General features: G+C 37.7%; 2 protein-coding genes and 1 pseudogene across 2 annotated transcripts; all 3 read right to left on the bottom strand.

Moving 5' to 3' along the window:
* Positions 1 to 3313: 3313 nt before the first annotated feature.
* LOC126583294 (short-chain dehydrogenase reductase 3b-like) lies at positions 3314 to 4556 on the bottom strand. Its single transcript, XM_050247628.1, has 2 exons — positions 4479 to 4556; positions 3314 to 4302 (listed from the first exon to the last, which is right to left on the bottom strand). The coding sequence occupies exons 1-2, from the start codon at positions 4490 to 4492 to the stop codon at positions 3528 to 3530; spliced, it is 789 nt and encodes a 262-aa protein (XP_050103585.1). The 5' UTR covers positions 4493 to 4556; the 3' UTR covers positions 3314 to 3527.
* Positions 4557 to 10339: 5783 nt separating this feature from the next.
* Positions 10340 to 14066, bottom strand: LOC126634007 (uncharacterized; annotated as a pseudogene).
* Positions 14067 to 18719: 4653 nt separating this feature from the next.
* Positions 18720 to 22073, bottom strand: LOC126583292 (uncharacterized). The gene is made up of 8 exons (XM_050247627.1): positions 21566 to 22073; positions 20727 to 20760; positions 20234 to 20467; positions 19908 to 19997; positions 19666 to 19731; positions 19475 to 19566; positions 19332 to 19379; positions 18720 to 19246 (listed from the first exon to the last, which is right to left on the bottom strand). The coding sequence occupies exons 1-8, from the start codon at positions 21925 to 21927 to the stop codon at positions 19129 to 19131; spliced, it is 1044 nt and encodes a 347-aa protein (XP_050103584.1). The 5' UTR covers positions 21928 to 22073; the 3' UTR covers positions 18720 to 19128.
* Positions 22074 to 22958: the final 885 nt, after the last annotated feature.

Below are 22958 nucleotides of genomic sequence, written 5' to 3'. Positions count from 1 at the left end.
TATGCCTTTGAATTATCTGCATATCCTACAAATATACTTTTAATTCCATTTGGACCCAACTTGGATCTCTTAGGATCGAGTGTCTTATAAAAAGCTACACAACCTCATACTCTCAAATATGACAAATTTGGTTTTCTTCCTTTCCAAATTTCATATGGTGACACATGTGTCTTCGTAGAAGCAATTCTATTGTGTATATGGCATGCATTAAACAATCCTTCACCCCATAAATATTTTGAAGTATTAGCATTAATCATCATAGAATTAATCATTTCAGTGAGTGTCTTATTTTTTTCTTTTTGCTAAACCATTTTATTGTGGTGTATAGGGTGCAGTTCTTTGATGTATAACATCATGCTCTTCACAAAAAATATCAAATTCATGTGAAAAATATTCATCACCCCTATCACTACGGAGGCCTTTAATTTTCCTTCCTTTTTGATTTTCAACTTCAGCTTATAGCGCTTAAAACATTCAAAAGCTTCATCTTTATTAGACAAGAAATAAACATAAGTGTATTTAGAATAATCATCTACAAATGTGATAAAATATCTTTTTCATTCTCTTGTTAAAACACCATTAAATTCACATATGTCAGAATGTATTAAATCTAATAAATTTGTATTTCTTTCGGCAGTTGGAAAAGGTTTCTTAGTCATTTTCACTTGAATACATGTTTCACATTTATCATTGTAATCATCATTGCAAGCAATTAAACCAAGTGTGCGCATGTATTTTAAGGATCTAAAATTTACATGAGCTAAACATAAATGCTATAAATGAGAGGAAGATTCAACAATATAAGTAGAAGAATTCACTTTATTATTAATACTTATTTCATCCCATCACAAGAATACCCCTTCCAAACAAACATTCCATTTTTCAACATTATTAACTTGTCAGACTCTAGAATAGTCTTTATACTATTCTTACATAATAAATTTGCAGACACAAGATTCTTTCTAATTTCTGGAACATGTAGTACATTAAACAATGTCAATTTCTTCCCAGATGTAAATTGAAGTTCAACGGTTCATTTTCCTAGAACTTTGGCAGAATTATGATTCCCCATTAAAACCTCTTGATTGTCCGTTGATACTTCATATGTCTTGAATTGTGCCTTGTCATTGCACACATGTATAATAGCCCCTGAGTCGAACCACCAATCAAACGATTTTATTGCCGCTACCATATTCAATTCGGTAATCATGCAAATATGCATCATTGATACCATTGCAACAATGTTATCAATTCTAGAGTTTTCCACCATATTTGTGCTATTAGTCTTATTGGCATATTCCTCACTCGCTGTTCTGTGTCTACAATCACGAATGTAATGACCTTTCTTTCCATAATGGTAGCAGACACCATTTGCATCCCTTTGATTGTTGTTGGAATTGGTCTTCTTAAACTTCCCTTTGTCAAATTTGACTTTGAAGTTCTTTTTGTATTTGTTTCCTATGACAATGTGAACTTTAGAGGAATCTTGATTTGCAAAATTCTTATCACGATTTAGAGTTTCCTCTTGAATTTGAATACCCTTTTGTAAATCCTCCAAACTAATATCTTCCACCATGTGTAGAAGTTTCTTTCTATAGTTATTCCATTTTTGGGGTAATTTTGCCATAATAGCCCCAACTATCATAGGATCCGGAATAACTATTTTAAATTCACGAAACTTTGAGACCAAGACCAAGGGTTTGTTATCAAACATAATGAACTCATAATATTTAAACATTAAAAATTTATTGGTACATCTTTTCTCCGTTGTGTACTTGTGTTCAAGTGCTTCCCAAATTTCTTTTGGAGATTGAATATGTGTGTACAGGTCATATAAGCGATCAGATAATGTGCCCAAGGTGTGTCCTTAACATACCAATTCATCTTCTTCACGCTTCTTTTGATCGGCAACTATTTTGTTCGGGTCTTTCAAGAATAGGCTCCAATTTCGGGTCCAACACATATATGACATTTAGAACAATAAGCATGAAACACATCTTATCCTTCCATCGGGAGAAGTTTGATCCATCAAATTTGTCTAGCTTGTAGATATCTTGATTGATAATCCTCAAAGCCATGTTATCACACTTGTTCTCCATGACGAAAATAACACTTTAAGATTGTTAGAGTTAGTGTAGAAATATAAAGAATAATCCAAATGATGACTTTGAGGTACGACTTGAATCGTTTTCTTAAAGTGTTATTTGCCCCCACTCGAATGAGTTTGCTTAAGGGTTCTTGGCAAATCACTTCCAGGATACAACAAAGTATGAAATGTTCGATTAGCAAAACCGAATTATATTCCCTTAAAAATAACTAGAAAGAAATTGTATGAATGTGATGGAGAGAGAAGAAAACAAGGAATGTAGAAACAAATTTCTGAAATTGTGAATGAAACATTATGCCACAATAGGTATTTATATGCATTAAAGCACTTGTTCATCGAGTCCCTTCATTTTAGTTGACGATATATAACCCTTCTTAATAATGTTGACCCAAAAGACATGTCTTCTATTTAGAATTTTCAGACAATAAATATTGATTAATTACATCTTTTAATTTTACTCATACAATTTGAATAAGCATCATGTCTTTTAACTAAAAGTTGCAACCATTCAACAAATATACAACCGTAAAAGGTTGAATGAAACCCAACCTTTTACGGAAGGTTGCCGCCCATACAAACACATGCTGCACAATGCAACACCAAGTCAAATATACATGGTCAAATATACATACATACATACATACATATATATATATATATATATATATATATATAATTTATATATTTATTATTGAAATCTCTAACACTAAACGTTGATGTCAATAAAGAGGAATGCCACAACCTGAATACTCAACCTCCATACATATACATATATATGTATATATATATATAATAATAATTTATATATTTATTATTGAAATCTCTAACACTAAACGTTGATGTCAATAAAGAGGAATGCCACAACCTGAATACTCAACCTCCTGAGCAGGGGGTAAGGAAGAAACCCAATCAGATGCACAACCCCAGTCCAGTGTTAAGCTTTCAAAATCCCAGAGCTAAACCCCCCATATTAAGGACAATGAAGAGCAACTTTGGCGTCCTTGTAGAGCTCAAAAACCTTCCCTAACCCCAGTAAGGCGCTTCACAAAAAAGAGCGGAAGATGTAATTCCAATGCTAAAAATGCACCGTACTCCCAGAATTTCACATTGTTGTCGGAAAGATGCACACAACGAATTTAACGGTTCAAAGTACCTGTGACTATTTAACTATAGCTTAGAGACTTGGACTTTTTCACTCTGTAAAAATTTCTTAAATAAATAAAGCTTATATTAGAGGGATATAATTGGAGGAAGATAACATTGCAGTTGCAGATTACAAGGAAAATGCACATGGCAATTATTGGTAACAAAGTTCGACTTTAAAAACAGAGACCACTCACCTTTATTCAGAAAAATAAACTAACGGAAATGCCAACCCTACATTAAAAGTTGGCTCTTTTAGCGACAACAAACCGCAGTTTTACTTGGCTGAGAAACTGTGATTAACCACCGTGAATCCGCCATCGACAACCAAGTTGTGTCCACTGACATAGCCTGATTCATCGGTGGCAAGAAACAGAGCCGCCTCCGCCACATGCCTAGCCTTCAACACAACGCCCTTCAAATTTCCCTTGGCGGAGATACTGGCCTCAGCCACATCTGGGTCCACATTGTACGCTTTGCATGAAAACAAGGTTGCGACACCAAACGGAGAAATGCTGTTAACTCGAATCCCGTGAGCTCCGAGCTCACTGCAAGCTGCTCTGACCAAACCCAATAGAGCATGTTTCGAAGTGGTGTAAGCCTGCGGAGCTGTGCCTCCGAGAGATGCTGCAATGCTTGTGGTACATATGATTGAACCACGCACGGCACGTGCCACCATGGCTCGCGCCGCGTGCTTGAACGTTGCAGCAACACCGCGAACGTTTATGGCCATTGTGTTGTCAAAGCCTTGAATGTCAAGGTCTAAAATGCCAGTCATTGAACCCATGACACCTGCATTGCTGAACAAAATATCGAGGCTGCCGTAGTTTTCCAACGTGAAGTTCACAGTATTTTCAACTTGGTTTTCATCTCTGACGTCGCAATGACAATAGCTAACTCTGTCTGAACCGATTGAGGCAACAACTTGATGACCTAATTCGTCTAGGATATCTGCAATAACAACAAAGGCTCCATTTGCTGCAAATAGTCTCACTGCTTCCTCACCAATCCCCCTTGCCCCACCAGTTATCAGGGCCACCTTGCCCTCCAACCTTCAAATTAAAATTTAAGATTAAGCTATGGTATGTCTATATATTTGTAAATTAAACTCTCGGTATATCCTTAATAAACAATATTATATGAACTTGAAAGTGCTTGTGGGAGATATTCAAATTAATCAAAGAAGTTGAAGGTTGAGAAAAGAAGATTTGGGAAATATATTTCTTACCTTGGCTTAGACATTGGCCGATGAGGTTGTGTTTGTCCACTGATACGGGTGTGCTCAAACTTCCAAATAAGTCTCTTGCTGTTTATAATGCTCCCATGGTCTCACACACCATATTTATAATATTTGCTAGGCTGCACAGCTAATGCCATACACGTGTGGAATAAATAAGGGTAATGTTAAGAAGACTAAATTTGTAGTCTTATTTTTGTAAACTAAATGATATGAAAGTAGACGATTAGTTTATTACTTAAGTGTTGGTAAACGTGCCTATTTCCTATTGGTGACACATTATTTATTTTTCAAATTTAGTCTATAAATTTAGTTTACATAACATTACTCAACAAATAAAGGGTAATACTAGAGAGACCACATTTTAAAACTAAATTTTGTAAACCAAATGATGTAGTTGTTCATAATTGAATTATTATTTAAGTGTTGATTAACGTGTTTATTTTTCATTGGTGACCCATCATTTGGTTTACAAATTTATAAACCAAACGATAATAAACATGTTAATCAACAGAGTAATAATCCAATTATGAACAACCACATCATTGGTTTACAAAATTTAATTAAAAAATTTGGTTTCCGTAACATACATGTATAGCCTATAAGCATGTGTTGGAACTTAGGAACCCAGATCCTCTCCGGATCTGGGTTCGGAACTTAGAGGCTATTTGTTTTTCTACTTTAACTCAATAGACCTTACTTTGTCAAAATAGATCTTACCTTAAGTGAGGAGTTAATTTTTACCCACCATTTACTTTTTTTCACTACCTATTTTATTTATTGTTATTAGATTGAACAAATCAAATAAAAACAATTATCATAATTAAACAAGGGTGTGTAGGATGACAAAAAGAGTATAAGAGGACAAAAGGGTGTTTTTATCATTTTTTTATGTGATACATGTAACTTTCACTTTGTATTCTAAGTGAATAGTTACTTTGAGATAGTCCTGACTCATCAGAGTTAGCCCCAAGTAGCAGCGGCGGTTTGGAAAATGAGTTAGCAGACCTACCTAAGTCTACGTCAATATCTGTTAAGATGAATAAACTCCAAGAGAGAGGATCCTCGCCGAATCCTGTTTATGAGAATTTCGAAGATCTTCCAATCACATACGTTCATCGTACATCGTGCGACCAGTTTTTGTAAGGTATTGTTTATATTTAACTTTAAATAAAAAAATTTACAATAATTTATGATCACACGATGTACGATGAACAAATGTAATTTGAAGCTTTCTGAAATCCTCACAATGAGGATCTAGTGAGGATTCTCCCTCAAACTCCAAAACCAAACTTCAGGCCAAGTCAAGCTTTAAATTAATAGTTAAAAGCTAAAAGTTATTAGGTTAATTTTGCCACTTAGTACTATAGTCTAGTAGTATTCTCCTTTACTTGTAAGTGAAAGGTCTTAGGTTCGATTCTTACCAAAAACAAATTTGAACCGCATTATTGCTAGTCCAATATGAGGTTAAGTCTACCCTCTTCCCTTGTAGATAATATCGTTTGCTTTAAAAAAAATGATTAGTTTAGTTTTGACGTCAAATTTAACTCCAAATGTAATATCATCTCTAAATGCACCTTAAAATGGAGTCAAATACAGTTTTTGGAGTTAAGTTTATAATAAATATAACTTTGCATTTTACTCAACTTTTCTGATACATTCGAGAGAAAGTTGAAGCAAAAAGTTATATTTAACTTTTACATTTCATGTCATTGGAAGCATTCTAAGAGATTATATTTGGAGTTTTTAAACGGTAATCATTAAAACTAAAATCTAACTGATAAAAAGTCCAAAATACTTTATACCCCGTAGCACCATAAATTTTTTAGGTATGAAACCGGGTTTGGTTGTACTTGTCTTAGCTTCACTAGATGAAGTACCAAACTCACATAAAGATGGTGAAAAAAATAGCTTTGTATATATTCTTAGCCCATCACTAGTATTGCTTTAAGGGAACTTTCATGAAGAGGGCTTGGATCAAGTTTATTTTAACAAAAAATTATGTTATAACTTTATTTAATGGAAAAGACTTAAATTTTAATGAAAAATCCTTAAATTTTAATAAAAATGACAAAAGAACTTAAATTTTAATGAAAAAGACATAATTTTAATAGTAAAAAAATAATATGACGTGCTTACCCACATGTCCTCACATTTTTTATGAAACATACGACATTGTTTATGAAACTTATGACACTGTTTATGAAAACTTATCACACTATTATGAAACTTACAATACTGTTTATGAAACTTATTATATTGTTAATTCAAACGTGCCACGCAGAGTCTTCCAAAACATGGACATGGATATCATTCTGGGTCGTTGTCACCTTCGGTGATTACAAAACCAGTATGCGCTTTTGACAAGGGAAGAAAAGCAAGGAAAGCCTGTCGTAGTAATATTGGTGGGTGCGCCTAGAACTGGCAAGTCCACCTTCTGCGAACGTGTCATGCGCTCCTCCTCCACTCTCCCTTGGGTACACGTTTGCAGGTATATCTCAGTACTTAGTATGACACTCCTCATTTCTGTCCATTTGGGTTTGTTTATGCTGTTATATTTTTGTAGGATACTATCAAAAATAGTAAAGCCGAAACGAAAGCGCATTGTATAGCAAGAACAAAGTGATGAGTTTGTGAAGCTTGGTGGTAGTGCCCAGGTTGATGTTCATGTTGTGGTGCTTGATCTTCCCACCAAGCTTTGTATTTCGTGGTCTGTGAAGGGAACGGGCCATGAAGGAAACTTGCAAGGTGGGAGAGCTGCTGCGGTTGTGAATAGAATGACGCTGAAGAAAGAAATGTCTAAGTGGTAGTTGGTTAGAAGCGAAGTTGTCTGATGGAGTTTTGGGGGGGGGGGGTCGGGACGCTCATACAGCGCCATTTTTATTTTGGGTTGTGATTTTCACACACCCTTAACCACCTTTCCCACACCCCTCCCTATTTTTTAATAGTTAATTGGTATCCTACTATTTAATCTTCCATACATATCCTTCCTACTTTTTTATGGTAATTAATGAAAGATTAAATAGGGAGGGATATATATGGAAGATTAAATAGTAGGATACCTATTAAGTACTAAAAAATAGAGAAGGGTGTGGGAAAGGTAGTTTAGGGTGTGTGAAAATCACAACCCTTTATTTTTTATGTTTTTTTTATTTTTTGTCTTATCATTAAATAAAATGTAAAGATTTGAAACCCTTTTCATTAATTTTTCTTTGCGTTAAAGAGTGTGGAAGGTCATATTGGTTTCTAAAATATTATTTTCTAGTGTGTGGTGTCACATCCCTGTCCGGGCCCCCACCACATCCCGACCTCGATTCCACCGTAGCACGATATTGTCCATTTTGATCTCCGACCACGCCCTCACGGTTTTGTTTTTAGGAACTCGCGCGAGTAGAACTTCCCAATGGATCACACATCCTGGGAATGCTCTTGCCACTTTCTCGCTTAACTTCGGAGTTCCGATGAAATCCGAAGCCAGTGAACTCCCAAAAGGCCTCGTGCTAGGTAGAGATGAGAATATTCATATAAGGCTTACAAGATCCATTCCCCTAGGCGATGTGGGATGTGACAATCCACCCCCCTTAGGGGCCTGACGTCCTCGTCGGCACACTTCCAGCCAAGGATTGGCTTTGATACCAAATTGTCACATCCCGGCCCGGGCCCTCACCACATCCCGGGCTCGACTCCACCGTAGCACGATATTGTCCGCTTTGGGCCCCGACCACGCCCTCACAGTTTTGTTTCTGGGAACTCACGCTAGCAGAACTTCCCAGTAGGTCACCCATCCTGGGAATGCTCTGGCCCCTTTCTCGTTTAACTTCGGAGTTCCGATTGAACCTGAAGCCAGTGAGCTCCCAAAAGACCTCGTGCTAGCTAGGTAGAGATGGGAATATACGTATAATGCTTATAGGATCCAATCCCCTGGGTGATGTAGGATGTTACATGTGGTCTCGATTGCCTTTTTTTCCCACTTGTAACTAACAACCCATGACAACATACTAATGACTCGTTTACGTAACGGTAATCAAAATTCAAGGAATTAAATTGAGAAAGAGTTGGAATGAGAAGGAGTCAAAATCAGATTTTTGTTCATACTGTTTAGTTAAATGTTCTAGAATCAGAATAGAAATGACACTGATTTCATAAAACTGTTTACCAATTCAGCAGAATCGAAATATATACCAGTAAGATTAGCTTTTTTAATTTCATAGACAAACTAAAACACAAAGGATCCTCTTTTAGCTCTCTCTTTAGCCGTATGTCTCTTATTCTTAGGAGATCTTCCTCCACTAGCAGGTTTTTTCGAAAAACTTCATTTATTTTGGTGTGGATGGCAGGCAAGCTTATATTCCTTGGTTTCAATAGGACTCCTTTATTTTTATTTTTTTTGTATAAATTGAAGTATTTAGTTCAATTTTTAAATTTTCTCGCTCAAGTTAAAGTTTCTTTTCTTCGCCATATGCAAGTGGAGTTGTGCATAATGTGAATAAGCTAGAAGGAAGAGGAAAGAAATTGTTAGGAGCATTTTCGTTTTTCTTTTTCTTTTTTTTTTTGGAAAAAGTGGAAGATACATTACCAACCATACAAATTTACAACACTTACAGCAGTTGAGGTCCAATGACAAAAAAGATCAAAAGAAAATATGGACTCCAAAACAAAGCCCAAACCAAAAGTTTGAGCCCAGAAACAAAAACCCTAACTTTCTTGCAACAGCCGCCGATGCGTCATCGTAGATCCTCCGCTCAATAAACGCCCAAATCCAGCCAAGCAATTCCACAAAAATGATGGACATACAACTCCAACAACCTTCCCAAAGCACCATGGATGATAGATATGTAGAAAACACAGGAAGCTGATGGGATAACTCATCAGCAACAATGTCTCCGAAGACAACAAAGTCATCGAAGATAAATCCGTAGGAGGTGGTGGTGTAAACACCCGAGCCAGAGCAACCAGAGCTTTATGCACATCCCGAGAAAATCGCGACAAAGTGGCTGCAAATTTAAGATCAAATGGGTTTGCAGAGGGCCAAGGAGATGAAGGATTGAAACTATGGTGAAAAGAAATTGGAATTGATGGCATAGGATTTAGAAGATTAAAGCACATATTGGTGACGATTAGCAGACAGATTGCAGGAAGAACTAAACCCAAGAGCCACCGACCCAGGCCATGGCAAGGGCCGACAACGGAGGAGATGGAAGTTTGAGGAAGGCTTAGCACACAGGTTGAAAAGGCTTTCACGGGGTGGAGAGAAAAGCTCTCACAGAGGGAGAGAATTTAATTTATAGCTTAGCATTTTCTTTTTTAGCACTCTTCAAGGATATATTTTGTTACATAATGTGAATGAGCTAGAAGGAATAATTTTACTATTTCAAATCGAAAAAACTTGATTCCCCTTGAATTAAAGAGATTTTTACTATGTAGGTTTAGCATTAAAATAAATAAATGAAGACAATTCATTAGGAACAAGCAAAGAGTAGGAAACTACAAATAACTTCATTATAGTCAATATTTTAAATTGAAGTACCTTTACCTAACCATCATAACCAATCTAAACAAAATAGTCATACCATGCCTAAACGTCATATTATCAACAAAATATTTACAACTTGCCTAAGCATCACATTATCAGCCAACATGATTATAACCTGCCTAAACATCACATTATCAACAAAATATTAATAACTTGCCTAAACATCATAATATCAACAACAAAAAATAGTCATACCTGACCATCATAGTATCATCTAATCAGCCATTAGATTTACAAAACATTCACAGTCTTCCCAAATATGTCATCACGGCTTTAAGCAGGTCATAGTAAAAAACTAGCATTCATAATCTTTGGAGTGTCACTTATATGCCATTAGGCATCCAATCCAAGTATGCAATAGAGTAGTCACATATGCACTCTTCCTTTCATCAGACATGTTGAAAAAGACCGTCAAAAGGTCATGTTCTTTGGCCAAGAAGTTGGTGACTTGAAACAATTTCATGGGAGCCAAAAACTCCATTTTGCTCAACTCAATGTCAAGCTTTTGTTGCATTTCAGTCATATTTATGTTGGTTGAGAGTGCATGGAATAGATGACAAACCCCGAACCGGAATGTCCACTAGGACTCCGAATCGAGCTGTGTTGGCCGATGCCTGGAAGGTGACGAAGCCATAAAGTGTAGTGATGCGGAAAATGTGAATAAATCTAAATCTAAAAGTACCTAAAGACAAGAGTGCGCTGTGAGCGGGAATGAACCCATTTCACACGCGACGTCAGAGCATAAGTAATGTACAGAAATGTGGTAAGGATCATACCCTTAGAGGTAGCCACATATACTAAGATTTGCCAAGAATCCTTGTCAATACGAACTTTTAATAGCTAAAACCTGGAGGGGCGAAAAATAAGGGTGAGTGGGCTTGAAAATAAAGTTTTAATAAAAACCATTTGAAAATGTTATAACCCTCGCTGTAAAACCCGTATAATTTCCCAGAAAATAATAATACATACGTATGTAGAAATCATGCTTGAGAGCAATGAAAACCAAAGTATGTACCATGTCAAGTATCTCAGTAATAAATATATAAGCCAGGTGATGTGAATTAATATAAAATATATGTTAGCCAGAGTCACCTAACGTGACCTATATGACTGAACCTATAGCTCATTAACCAATTCCTGCACACGAGTTAGAACCACCTAATGTGGTCTGTACGACAAGCTGGGTGTAAATATATACGCTTAAGTGCTACGATCACGTGAAGGCTGTGCGAAGTATCGCAAGTCACCTACGAGTCGGAACCACCTGATGTAGTCTGTAAGATAGGCTGGCACCTGCCTTGGATCCAAGGTGAGTGTGTGGTGTGGGAAGTGAACGATCATGTGAAGGCTAGGCCCTGGCCTCAGGCGGAGCACTAACACCGAGATGCAAGATAATGAGCACTAAATCCATCTAAACATAACCATACACACTGTAATCACTATCATCAATATGCACTCACCTGAAGCTTACTTGGGTGTCCGCAACATCATGCAATAATATGCATATCTATACTAACGCATATACTAAAATGTAATGCAATTGACATGGCATTTAAAAATGTAAATCCATTTAAAACAATTTCTGGGAAAATGGAAAACATATATATACGTATATATAGAAAACCAAAAGCCCACTCACCTGGAGTCCGCGCTACAACTCCCTAGCACAAACATCAAGGCGTCACGAACGATCGGCGCCTAGAACAATTATCAAATCATGTCTTAGAATTCTTATCAATAGAACATGTAACTTACATATCCTATTCGGTGAGATCCATAAGTCGGATTCCCGATCCGTAAGTTTCTAATATCCTCAAATATTATGTACTATAATATATTAAAGTTTATTAACGCTCCAACGGTCGGATCGTCGATTGCTATAATAATTGAGTGGCGAACCTTAATCAAACTAGATTCAAACAATGGAAATTCATCAATCAGACTTCACATTCAAAATTGGAGAATCAAATTTAGCTTAGGAAGGTCAGGGGATGCCTCGGCTCACGTGTCGTCGCAGGTGGCAGTTAGCCGCCCCGACTCGCAGGAAAATTCAACTATTTCTAAAAATTCTCAAACTTCACAGAAATGAAGATCTCAGTGAGTAGAGCAACTTTCATACCTGTGACTAAGGCCAATTTGGTTGGAAAAAGCCCCAATTTCATGAAAACCCGTTGACACCCTAGAAATGGGTGGTTCTTGATTCGACTCCAAACAAGCTCCGACGCCTCAACCAATGCATGGGCTTTGTTTCAGACCCCATGGGGAGTCTAATGGTGGTAATAATTGGAAGAACACATTTCAGATTTGGTGGATCTCGGCCACGGGTCTCACGGCACCCACGGGCTTCTTTCTTCCCAATTCCGAACCTAATCTCCTCAAATTTGATATAGAAATGGTAGAAGAAAGGTCTATATGATGATTGGGACTGGTAAATCTGCCCAATCCATCGGAAAAATGATGAATTTTACCGAAGAAACCTATGGGTTGCAACCAGGTTCGTGGGTTAAGGGGAATCTGGTTTGGTTCCCCTCCTCCTCCTCCTTTCTCTTTTCCTTCCTTTCTCTCTTCTCTGATTGGTTACTCTCTCATCTCTCATTTCCTCATTGGTCCGGTTCCCCCCTCTTTTCTCTCCTTTATCTTTTATCTGCACCAACCATCTCTCTTTTCTTTTAATCTAGGCCATACACGTGGGTTTTCTAGATTTTGCTCCAAAAATCTAGAGCTTTCTTAAACTTTATTAATTTACTAAAATGCCCCCAACTTAAAACGTTAATATATCCTTCATTATAACTCCAAATTGCACTCCGTTTGCGCCCACGCGTCCGTAACGATGAATACTATGAGGATACACCAAGAAAATGAATCTTAGACACGGAGGTCAACAAAAGTCAATGCATTTTCCTTGAAGGGCATTTTCAAAATTTCACATTTAAAAATTATAAAGACTGTATTTTTTGGGGACAGGTCATTACACTAGACCATCAAGCTTAGGTCCTACATCAATTATAGCTTTAACTATAACATAAAATTGCTTAATCATTTCATCCCCAACTCTTGCCCTCTTCGACCACTGTTTGAAATATTACTTTTTGCATGCCATTGTTGTAGGCTATTTGGCAAGGTTCTAAAAAATGATAGGCATTAGTCGGGTGGTAGTGTGGGGCCTAGCGCTTAGGCGGAAGCCTAGATGGACTAGGCGAATTTAAGTAGATTTATTATATATTGTATAAATATGTGCATATTTATGCTTAAAAAGTACATAATTGTATTGGGATACATAAATTGCAAAGTAAAATGACATACATTATAAAGTATTAGGACATATTGAAGATATAGGGAACAAGCATATAATTAGTGTTCATCCAAGTATTCAACAAATCTATTTCATTTTATTGGAAAAATAAAATGAAAATGAAATTGTCGATTTTCTGTCCAAGTGAGAGTCGCGATCTAGGCCGGTGCCTAGGCTGGTCTAAGCAGGCTCCTAAGCTGGCTCCTAAGCTGGCTCCTAAGCTGGCTAAGTAGACATCTAAGCATGTCTAAACACTCTTTCTTCATTTTCAAAGGCCTGGGGATTAATCAGGGCAGTGGCCAGTTGCCTAAGGCCTAGGCGGCACTAGACGAGGATTTTTAGAACAGTGATATTTGATACTAAGAATGAAGTATCAACATCATCTGCACTTTCATCCTCACTTCATTCTCGTTGAGTGTGGTAGTGTGGCCTTACAAACACAAAACACAAGGAATGTAAGAAACTTGCAAACCGAACAAAATCAGATAAATGCAATTTGATATACCATATTTATTTCTACTTCATGCCTTAAAAGTCATGTCCTAAATTAGCAAGGGCATGTAGATGCATACCTTCGCAGTCTCATCATACACACTTTTCTCACAAACCAACATCATTCTCTCTTCATTCCACTCAATCCACTAAGAGCTAGCAATTTAGTTAAGACAAAATATGTTGCCTTTAATGTCTTTATTCATGATTCATTGTGGGGAGACGCTTTTAATCCACACTCTGAAAATTTGGCTTCCATCATAGCTTTATCTTCCCCAAATAACGATTCTTGAAACCCATGCTCACTCGTCAAGTCGGGTCACTATGCAATTCAAGATCTTATAATTGTTTGAGATGATGAAGGACTTCTAAGTTGCTTCTGAATACCAAGAAAAGAAAAAAGAAGTAGCACATGCAACAAATATAGTTCAAAGATAGACAATCGACACATTCAACGCAGCATGTAATTTCCTCTTTGTGGACAAACTTAGACGAGCCATTTGTTTGTATGATATAATCATATAACAAAGAAAAGAAAAAATGTCATTAAGGACTTCAATTAACAAGTTAATTAAGATATCACCAAACTGAACTAAACCAATAGTCAACTGTACTTAACACAATCAGTCACAATAAATACTTTTTTTCCTCCATAACTAGTTTCAAAGTATAGTGGAAAAACAACAATATAAATTGTAATACACCTGCAAGCAGTGAAGAGAGCTCGTAGTGTCCATAAACTTGTCCTTACTCTTCCTAATTTCATGAAGATGACGAAAATTTGAGTAATAAGCATTTGAACATAAAGAATAATACTAATCTAATTAAGAAGTTCATTTAGAAGACAAAAGAACATTAAGATGAAAAATAAATATAAAAAATAAAAATTCAATGCACTGGACGTTATTAGGGATGTGGGCAAAAGGTGTTGAGGTTGGAGCTTATAAGTGAAAAGTATCGTCAGTGCCAGCGTCCTGGAAGTTGGGATCTTGTGGAGGATGGAATCCGTAGAGCATATTCTGCGTGATTGCCATGTTGCTAGAGCGGTATGGTTTCGAGGTTTGGGTTTAAGGGTGGATACTGGGCATGGTGTGAGTTTATTGAATTGGTTGGCCAATATGCAGTTACAGGGATCTGCGGAGGGTTTTGAGCTTAGTCTAATGCTGATTTGGTCATTATGGCAACACCGTAACGAAGTTTTATGGAATGGTAAGCACTTAAACCCTGATGAGATTGTCCTTCGGACGGATGGGTGGTTGTAGGAGTTTCACAGGTGTCATAAGTCAACCATAAGGAAGGGCAGACGGTACATAAGTGGCAACGACCTATGGAGGGTTGGGTCAAGTGCAATTTCGATGGAGCATGGAATCAATGTCAACACCGGGGTGGATATGGAATTGTTTTACGCAATCATGTGGGGGAGTTTGTTGGTGCTGCAGCTGGTCCAATTGATTCATCAATGTCGGCATTGCATGCAGAGTTCTTAGCAGCTAGGCACGCTGTATAGTTGGTCAAAGGGATATACTTGGCTGATGTCCAAGTTCATTTTGAAGGAGAGGCGGTCTTGGTATTGACCGCCATGACCAGCCAAGGCAAGGACAGGTCTAATTTTGGACCCATTATTAACGACCTCAGGTATTTCTGTTTGGATATGACGAAATTGGTGGGTAGTCATGTGCATCGGGAAGGAAATTCGGCAACTCATCGGCTTGCTCGATTAGGGCTTAATTGTACCCAGGAGATTGTGTGGTTCGAGGAACCTCCGAATTTAATTCATGACATTCTGTTTAAGGAAGGATTGTAAGTTTCATTGTTCATTTGAGGATAGGTTTTTTGTTTGTGCGGGACACTCTCTTCCTTCGACCGGGTTGAAATCCCCGGCAAGATTTTTATCGATGCCCATTATGCACACTATCCTTAGTTTGTACAAATTCTTATTGCTTAATGAATATCGTATTTTATTCAAAAAAAAAAAAACAATGAAGCCCGTCACTCCATCATGAAATCCTTTCCACGATGAATTCAATAAAAAAATAAAATAAAATAATATCAACAAAGTGACGAAAACGCAGAAGATAAAGGGATATACCTGTCTGTAAATTTGATGAGAGATGTGGCTAAAGAGAAAGGAAGTTGCCGTGAAAGAGAAAGTGAGACAGTCTAGGGTTTTGATGGGTTGATATAAAGGACAGTTTTGGAAATTAAAAAAATAAATGAGGTCATAAAAGAAATAAAAGGTTTATTTTGATTGCCCTAGTTTTTGTTAGTTGTAAGGGACTAGCATGGTGTAGTTCCATGCCTTTCCTTAGAGAAATTCTACTCCTAAAAAAATACGTCAGCATCCAGCCCATTTAATCCACTTAGTGGATAGTGATAGACCTCAATAAATAGTAATAGGCCAAATGCATCTCCACCTTTAAAACTAAATAGTCTAGTCAATTTTATTTAAAATATTATTAATTTTTATTATAAAATAATAATTTCATTTTTAATTTCTAACTTCTTCTTCCCTTCTTCTTCTTCCCACTTTTCCCACTTTCTTCCCTGATTTTCCAATTGTGCGGTCAAGCACAGTTTCACCAATTCCACGGATTATGTAAGATTCTCTGTACTCTCTTCTTCTTCTTCTTCTTCTCTTTGGAACCCAACCCACACTCCGAAACGACGCAACCCACACTCCAATCCACACCCACAACCCAACCCACACTCCGAAACGACGTCGTTGAACCCACCAAACTCTGAACACGAACACCCACCACCCTCTTCCCCACACGTCTCGCAATCACACCCAACTGATTTCATTTGTCGAGTTCGGTCCCTACGCGGAGCAACCGGAGCCTTAGGATTATCACGGAGGCGTCGGAGGCGCAACATAGAGTGATGGAGGTGGAGATCAACGAAGTCATGGAATGGGATTGTATGGGGTTCCACGGAGGGCGGTGCAAGTGAGAGAGACGGTGGCGAGTTCTTGTGTGTGGCATCACATGAGAGAGACAGTGGTCATGACGTCAGCATGGGCCGTGTCCTTCCTTTGTCGATTTTGGGCCGGCCTGTGGCCTTGCTTGGGCTAGATGCTAGCCTAAAGGGCTGGGGGTGGAGCAAATTTCATGGATGCCAGTCCATTTTTTGGCATGGGTGCCAGGCTAAGAGCAGCAATGGAATTGCTCTTTATCTCTGTTACATCTAATTATTATTATTTTATTTTTTGGTCGAAAATAAAGCTTCATTAATGTTCGGAAATATTACAGTTCTACAAAAACAAAGAAGACATGAAGCAAAATAAAGAGGCACAAGTAATAGGAGAGCAACAACCCAAAACATAAAGAGAGGCTCATACTAACTTAGGTCTAGAGAAAGTAAGACAACAAAGATCAACATAGAAAACTCTAAAAACCAAAACAAGCAAGCAGCAACCCACCGTTGCCACAACAGCTAAGCCGGCCGCCACCAAGGTCACCGCCAAGGAGGAGAAAACCCAAGCAAGAAGCCGGAGAAAGCAACACAACACCACAACAGCCCAAAACAGAGAAAGCACCTGAACCAAAGAGTAGATTTGAGAGTTTTGAGCCAAATCAAGATACCCACCTCACCATCCGCAACCACAACTGCAAGGGAGGTCAGAACAAGTAGCAGGATGACAGGCAGGACAAAGGGGGTGTGTAAAACACCCTTCTTACCACATGAGTCGTACGACACTAGTTATGTTTCCATGTATTCGTGGCTTCCCTTGTTCTTTGGCTTCGTGGGAATGATATATTCCCAATTCAAAAAATAAAATAAAATAAACTAAAATAAATAAATAAATCCTAAAGCAACTGCCAACACATAACTTGTAATGTAAGTGTGGAGGAACTCATTAATTTAATTTAAAAATGAAAATGAACAAGCATTTATATCCACACTCATTAATTCAAAAATGAAAATGGTTAAAGGTGAATCATATGCCCATGTATTTTATATTTTACCTAAGTAGAAATATTACTTCTTATACAAAGGGGGTAAGAGTAAAATGGTTGCGAATCCATTAGTTCCGATCCAAACCTAAAACCTCCCACTTACAAGCACTGTTCTAAAAATTCCCTCTAGTGTAGGTCTTGCCTAGGCAATAGGCGGCTAGTCACCGTCCCGATTAATACCTAGACATTTGAAAGTTAAGAAATGACGCATAGACCTGCTTAAGCATCCGCCTAGCCTGCTTAGGCACGCGCCTAGACCGCCTAGGCACCCGCCTAGGTCGAGACTATGACTTAGATAAAAAATCGATAACTCATTTTGGTTTTTATTTTTTTTAATAAAATATGAGAGACTTGATGAATATTTGGATGAACACTCATTATATGTTTGTTCCCATGTTTTCAATATATTCTTATACTTTATAACTATGTCATTTCATTTTGTAATTTATGTATTCCAATAAATTTATGTATTTTTTAAGTATAAATAGACACTTATTTATACGACATATAGTAAACTTAAATATGCCTAGACACTAGCCCTAGCCCGCCACCAGACTAGCACCTAGCGTATTTTAGAACCTTGCTTACAAGTGAAAATGAATATCAATAGACCGTAGTATTAAGTGGGAAGTAAAAATGTCATTTTAGTCACCTGATAATTGAGGAACGCATGGTCATTAACCATTAGATTTAATACCACGGGTGGAGAATAAGTGAATGCACATTTGATGTTTTAATCTTATACTTCGATATCTAATCTCACGATGAATGATCATAAATTTCTGATCGCTAAGTAACCAAGAGAACGCGACTCGTGGCCCAATTCGTTTGTTGCAAACCCATACATTGGTCTACAACCCGACGTATGCCGATGGAATCTCACTGGCGCGTTGAGATTCCAAATTTCTTATATGGAGCACAAGGAGAAAAAATTAGAACATGATTCATAAAAACCAAAATACGAAACATCAAAAATAATATAATTTAAATAACGAAAGTATTCTGTGTGAGCTTCAGTGTGCGAGAATAACAGAAAGAAAGAAGCTTCAGTGTGATTGGTCCAAGTTGCAACTAATCAACAAAAACAGTGTAAATTGTAAAACATGCAGAGGGGAGGGGAGGGGGGCGGATTGGATCAGCATTCCCCTGTCAACATACACAAGCAAAACAATGAAGATGAAAAACCACTCCCAAGTTCCAACTGTATGTTTCTCTTTTAAATAAGACAGAATATTGGGCGAAATTTACTCCTCCGAGTAAGACGATGTAGGACGTGGAGCGTACACCCTCTCTGGAGGTGAGAGTTCTTACACTCTCTCGGAGCCAACCACCCATTCTCCCTTAATGAAGAATAGCAGCTAATCTCTACTAGTATGGCCTCACAAAAGAGTGGGGAAACAATTTGGGCAGAAGTGAATACTTTGCTTTTATAATCACTGCAAAAATCCCATAGCAAGGGATGTGAGCCACAGCCCCGCAAAAATACCTGCAAATAATATGCTTTCATTACATTTTTGTTCTTACTAGAACTTGAAGTGAAGGCAAAACGGAGAATAGATAAGCTAGTGTACCATAATGGAGCCCATGGCGTATTGAGCTCAAGAAATGGATACGGCCACCTGGGAAGATACTCAAAATAATGTTACTAGCTCTTTCACCGCAAGTAAAGGATCATATTTGTGCAAGAGAGAAGATTTTAATTAATTACACGTACCATGGGAAACCTAATGCATGAATGACCCACTGGAAGGCAATGTAGATGCAGCTCCAGAGGACAAAATATGAAAGCCGGAACCATGGAAATGGCTGAAAAACAAGATGGAAATGACATCAGTAAACAGATGAGAAGAAATAAACAATAAAACCGGAGTACAAGTGCTTCCAGGCTGCCAACAAAATACTTACAAGGCTGTTGAGAATGGTATCCAGAAGAAGGAACGCTGCATTCAGCATATGCATGCAACACATCAACTGCCAAGCACATGTACAAGTCAGTCACAGATCAATCTATTCAGGTAAAATAGGAAGATTAGAATAAGATAGCAGCATGATTTGTCATAGATGAGGGCATAGCTAAGCAAAAAGAACCTAGATTTAAAGGTTGCACTAGAATTTGAACATATTAAAAAAAAAAAGCAGATTCTCACCGTATTGAGGCCAAGGTGAGCATTTGATAAAAATGGGAGGATGATACACCAAAAGACGACATCTGTGAGGACAACAGCTCCTGCACAAGTCTGTTACCAAGATATATCAGCTTCTCACCATACTGCACACCTCAAACAAATTTGTTCATCAAAATGTTTCTAAGCAAGCTAATATTCCCCAGCATCAGACAGATCGGGACTATTACTATTCTACATCATTGTATATTTCTAGTAGCCCCAATTTGATATGAGTTAGTTAATGCATGAGTAAATACATACAACCTGGCTCACCAACAAAGTACAAATCTGGTTCTTGATTAACTAACCTGGAATGCAATTTGCATAAGATATCCCCAATATCCTGTTCGTTTCTGAATCTCCTCCTGAGCATACTGGCTTTGCAATTTGATGGTACTCTTAATTCCGTTTCGCCTATGGGTATTCACAGTTCCATTATTCTCTTCCACATCCCTTCTCAATGCTTCTGACCTTGTCCCATTTTCAGTGGGGGGCTTGTTTAAGGACAACCAACAACCATACCCAGACACTAGAGTTCCCAGCTATGCAGAGAAATTAGCAATGGGTAAAGGCAAAGCAGGACTGATTTGAAATAGATATCGTTTTGCTAATTCATTAGTTTAAACATCCAAACCCCAAATTGGCTTTATAATTTTCATGTTTGTTTCTCTATGTGAAAGTCTCCACCACAGAGCGTATAGAGCGTTAAGATATGGACAACTAACAGAACAAGCCAATAATAAGGGAAAACATGTGTTTTATTTTGAAGAAGAACGTGTGATGTTGTATCACATGACATACCGCAAAATAGATCATAACCAGTGTAAATGTCCACCTGCAGATTAACAAGGTCGAAAAAACTGTTAAGGAGATTGTTGACATAACACCAACACACATAAGGTCACATATTGTAATCAACTGAAAGTGACATACATATGGAGGATACCTATCCAGTGAATAAGTTGCACTGCAATTCGACAATGGACACAGTTTGAAAGTATAAGTAGAATGAGAGAACTCAATCTTAAAACAATTTTGATATGAATAAAAACACGAGGAATAACAGTAACAATTACTGAGGAACTAAGACGGTGAGATGTTAACAAATTTTAAACCCATGTTCTTCATCATGTCAGTGATCACTGCAGTCTATGCACATGCTCATCTTCTGAAGAGATATTTTATTGCAAGTGATGCTTCAATCTAGTTTCAATGCAAATAGGCCATGTCCTTGTTAATTATCCACAAGCAATGCGCGCCAGACAGGATGTGGCTCGTACACATGATGTGCACAAAGTTGGGAAAGCTCGATGTATCATCCTTTCACACAGTTAGCCAAACTGATCACCGGTCTCGCCTTTCTCATCAAATCACTACTACTGTTCTACTCGTAAACCAAATTTATTATAACAAGTGGAAGCTAATGTACTTTCCTAATGTGGGTTTGCACAAATTAAAAGCAATAAAAACATCATTATGATGGCCATTGCGTTCGGGTCCCTCTTAGTGTAGATTAATGTAGAATATCGCTCGTAATATAAAAGAATTGATTATCCACAATTTATATACCAAAAAAGCAACACATCAAGTTATGAAATTTAAAAAAAACAGCCACAAACTTGAAGTAAAATCCTACTTACTCGGTGTAGTAAATGAAAATGGAAGCATCCCATTCGACAAGATCCCAAGCCAAGAACCCAGCCAAAGCCAGAAACGAGACGAATCGAAAGGCGAAGAGCCAGCCGGGGTGGAGCCCTTTCCAGCAGCTAGTCCAGAGCTGGGAGGTGCTGACGTGGCCCCTCGGAAGGGCGCTGACAAACACGTGGCTGTCAGGGCGGCTCACCAGAAGGCTCTCGTACATTGTGCTGTCTTCGAATCTCTCCGAAGCTCCTTCCTTCCTCCAGATCACCCACGACGCCGCCAGAAAAGAAACCCCAACAATGGCGACGCAGACGAAGTCGTACCAGGAAACATGCAGCGCCATTGCCGGAGTCGAAGACATTCAGTGAGAACCCAGAATTTTTTGTTCCAAATTGAGAAGTGAAATCGTGATGAGATGGACCACCATTTGTGGTGGGTTCTGGAAGGTGTTTGTTTGTGTTCGGTTGGTCGTTTGACGGCCACGACTGGTAGTTATGACCGTCTCGTTTTGCTAATTGCTAACCATGGTGAATCGCGTTAAATACGCTTGGACTAGTGCTTTGTGGGGGATGCATCATACATTTTACAGGGTAGTTTTTTTGGCACGCTCGACGCTTTCGGTGACAATTTATGCGTAAATTTTGCCCATTTTTCATGTCTTCTGTGTTTATGAACTACTTACATGAAATTTACCGTTCAGTTCAATACATTACAATATGTAAATTTGTCTTCACATACCAATATATAATTGGACCAGTCAATTCAAGACATTACAATGTGTAAATTTTTTTTCCAGATAACAATACATAATTAAACCAAAATGTTACAATAACAATTAACCGGTTTCATTTAGCTTACATTTTAGCTTACATGATGTAAGTTACCTTTACTTACGAGTACCATAGTGCATTTCAGCACCAAAAGGAATAATCGGCTACTATATTCTTTATTCAGTCCATCTACATTTTTTTTCCTTGAGATTTCATTTCTCGTGAATATAATGAGTCAATGCTAGGGATGGGCAACGGTTATGTCGGGCGGATAACCGCGGTTATTTATCCATAACCATTTATATCAATACCCACATAACCGTTTACCCATTGGGTAATTGTATAAATGGTTATACCCATAACTGTGTACCCATTTAACCATAACCATAACCACTGTTTTTTGAACCTGTTTATCTTTTTTTACCCATTTACCCATTTTTCACCCGTTTACATGTTTTTTTTAACAACTTGAAAATTACAAAAGAAAAATTTGTCATAATTTTTATTTTCTGACAATTAAACACCATTATAGGTACATTTTAGCATGCATTTCCCTATTTTAATCATTTAAGTCCTCATACAATTCTAATAATTGAAATATTTATGAACGATATTTTTCTGC

This window comes from Malus sylvestris, chromosome 9 (assembly GCF_916048215.2).
Source record: "Malus sylvestris chromosome 9, drMalSylv7.2, whole genome shotgun sequence".
Lineage (NCBI taxonomy): Eukaryota > Viridiplantae > Streptophyta > Magnoliopsida > Rosales > Rosaceae > Malus > Malus sylvestris.
The sequence above is the reverse complement of the archived record's forward strand: the minus strand, read 5'-3'. Positions and strand labels throughout refer to the sequence as shown.